Consider the following 3,460-nt stretch of genomic DNA (forward strand, 5'->3'; position numbering starts at 1 on the left):
CCTAGGGAACCAAAGAGTCCTAGGGACATAGTACAGAGGGAGGAACTCGGTAAAAAGACCTGAGAAAGTTGTTTTTGAACTCCTAGGTTTACCCTCCACCTGGGCATACATAGATCTGGTGTTAGGTAGGTACCAAAGGCCTAATGGACTAGACCTAACAGATAGACCTCCACCCAGGTCCCAAACTAACCACTGGGTGGTGCCCTTGAGGGACAGTTCTACATTACTTGCAAAGCCTTCAACAATTGCCCTGACTTTGGAACCATAGCCCACAGAAGGTAGGTTGAAACTTGCAGCCTGAATCAAATGAGGTCAAGTATATGCTATTACAAAAATATCCTAGCCCAGGAGGGGTAGCTGCATACATTGAAGGACACAACAGCAGAACTGATTTCTTTTGCAAGATCGAAATCATGGCAGGTCTAGAAACTAATGCCAAATTCCATTTTACTGGTATCAGAAAATATTTCAACTCTTATATTCTCACAGACAGAATGAATTGTGTACTGGACACATACAGAGGCATTGCTTTGGTGTTCTTATACTTCAAGTTAAGGTCAGAAAAAGCACCAGCTGTGAGAGGAACATCAATGAATTTGAAACTGTACCTTATCTGTTCAGTTCTCATGTCTGGAGAAGCTAATGCCAGCTCATCATGTGATACTCAATTTATACAACAAATTGTGAACCTAGAAAAAAATTCTTAGCCCATTCAAGTACCTACTAAAAAATCAACACTCTTTATAGATTTTAAACAAGACCCAGTCTCATAATATAATATTCAAAATGTCCAAGAAACAATCCAAAATTACTCAGCATATGAAGTACCCAGGCAATCTCAACTCACATGGAAAAAGACATTGAACAGGTGCCAGCAAGATGACACATATAATGGAATTTTCTGACAGACTTTAAATAGCTGTAATAAAATTGCTAGGAAGACCAATCATACTTTCGAAATGCATGTTAGAAGTATCTGCAAAGATACTTCTTTTACATATGGAGTATGTAAAGAAGAACCAAATGGAAATTTAGGACTGAAAAACACAGCTGAAATTTAAAAAGCTTACTTGATAGACTCAGTAGCAGAATAGAGGAGAGAGAGGAAAGAGTTAGTGAACTTGAAGATATATTAATAGAAATTATCAAGTCGGAGCAATGCGTAGGAAAAAAAGAGTAAAATAATTGATCCAAATGGACCTGTGAGTTTACAATAAAATTTCTAACATTCATGTCATTGGAATTTTAAAAGAAGAATATGTTGTTGAAATATACTTGAAGAAATAAGTTTAAAACTTCCCCAGTCCTACAAAAGACCTACAAATTCAAGAAACTGAATATACCCTTAACAGGATAAAACTCAAAAATTCAAGTGTAGAAACATTATAATCAAAAATTAAACAGCTCAAAACCAAAGACAAACAAAATCTTGAAAGCAGCCAGAGAAAAATGAGGCATTGCCTATAGTAGAATGATTATTTAAATGACAATGGATTTCTCTATCATGGAAAGGCAAATCAGAACTACAATGAGATATCACCTTACACATGTCAGAATAGCTAGAATCAAGAAGATAAGAAAGTACAAGTTTTGGCAAGGATGTGTAGAAAAAGGAAACCCTTATGCACTGTTGGTGGGAATGCTAATTGGTGCAGCCACTGTGGAAAAAAGTATGGATGTTTCTTAAAAGTGAAAATAAAATTATTGTGTGATCCAGTAATTCCACTACTGGGTATCTACCTAAAAAGAACCAAAAACACTAATTCAAAAATATATGTGCATCCCTATGTTTATTGTGGCAGGATTTACAATAGCCAAGATATGGAAGCAGTGCATATCCATCCATAGATGAATGGATAAAGAAGATGTACATATTTATGCAATAGACTATTACTCAGCCATAAGAAAGAATGAAATCTTGCCATTTACAACAACATGTATGAACTTAGAAGGTCTAATATTAAGTGAAATAAGTCAAACAGAGAAAGATAAGGACCATATGATTTCACTCATATGTGAAATTTAAGAAACAAATGTGCAAAGAAACACACACACACACACAACGACTCTTAAATACAGAGAACAAATGTGGTTGCCAGAGAGGAGACAGGTGGGGTGATAGGTGAAAAAGATAAAGAGAATTAAGAGTGCACTTATGATGATGATCACTGAGTAATGCATACAATTCTTGGATAAGTATATTGTATACTTGAAACTAATATAATACTGTTATGTTAATTACACTTCAATAAATAGAAATAACATGAAATAAAAATAAATAAAGAAGTTTCTCATTAATAACCATGGTGGCCAGAAAAAAAGGGGTAGAACCTTTTTTAAATGCTGGAAGAAAACTACCAATTCAGAATTCTTTATTCAGAGAAAGTACCCTTCCAGAATACAGGTGAAATAAAGACACTCTTAGATGAAGGAAACTCTTAATAACTGCTAAAGCAAATTGTTCAGATAGGAAGGAAGTGATACAGCCCTGCTGTGATCAGCCCTGTTGATTTTAGCCCAGTGAGACTGTTTTTGGACTTCTGACTTCCAGAACTGTTACAGAATACATTTGTGTTATTCCACTAGTAAATTTGTGTTGTACCACTAAAAATAAATAAATAAATAAATAAATAAATAAATAAATTCTAGTTAGGTAGCACACGAAAAAAAAAAAGATAAAGGAAGTGATACCAAGGGGTGAAAGCTGGAGCATTAAGAATGAAGAAAGAAAGCCAGCATTTGTAAATATATGAGAAACAGAGAGAGAGGTTAGGAATCACCAGTATCTGAAATGAAAGGCTATCACTAAAACCCCACAGACGTGGAAAGGATAGGGAGAGCATTTTGAACAACTCTGAATAATTTAGATGAAATGCACCAATTCCTTGAAAACCACAAATCATCAAAACTCACCCAACGTGAACTATATAATTTGAATAGCCCTATAACTACTAAATATATATTAAAAACAATCTATATCTTGATTATATATAACTTGTATCTTGATAATACAATAATCTATATCTTGAAAACTACAAAAAACTGAGAAAGTAATCAGAAAAGACCTCAATACATGAAAAGACATACCATGTTCCTGGATTGGAAGACACAACAAATTAGGGATCTTAATCATCCCCAAATTGCTCAGTCATTTTACAACAATACTAATAAAAATTCTAGCAGGATTTTTTTTTTGTAAAAATAGGCAAACTGACTCTAAAATTTGTATGAAGGGAAAATGAAGTAGAATAGCTAAAACAACTTTGAGAAAGAAGAGTAAATATGATTTCACTCATATGTGGAATTTAAGAAACAAAAGAAAGAGCAAATGAAAAAAAAAGAGGGAGGGAAACCAAGAAACAGACTCTTAACTATAGAGATGGTTACCAGAGGGGGAGGTGGGCAGGCGGATGGGTGAAATCAGTGGGATTTGGGGATTTAGGAGGGCACTTGTGATGAA

The 3,460-nt window shown here is 34.5% G+C and overlaps 1 protein-coding gene across 1 annotated transcript; it reads left to right on the forward strand.

Annotated features, from left to right (window-relative positions):
* Positions 1-413: 413 nt before the first annotated feature.
* Positions 414-707, forward strand: LOC308337313 (ATP synthase membrane subunit K, mitochondrial-like; the record flags this gene model as incomplete). Its single annotated transcript, XM_080795476.1, has 1 exon — positions 414-707. One exon carries the CDS (start codon positions 414-416, stop codon positions 705-707), a length of 294 nt encoding a protein of 97 aa, XP_080651602.1.
* Between the last annotated feature and the right edge of the window lie 2,753 nt (positions 708-3,460).

This window comes from Martes martes (genome assembly GCF_963455335.1).
Source record: "Martes martes genome assembly, chromosome: X".
Classification (NCBI taxonomy): Eukaryota; Metazoa; Chordata; class Mammalia; order Carnivora; family Mustelidae; genus Martes; species Martes martes.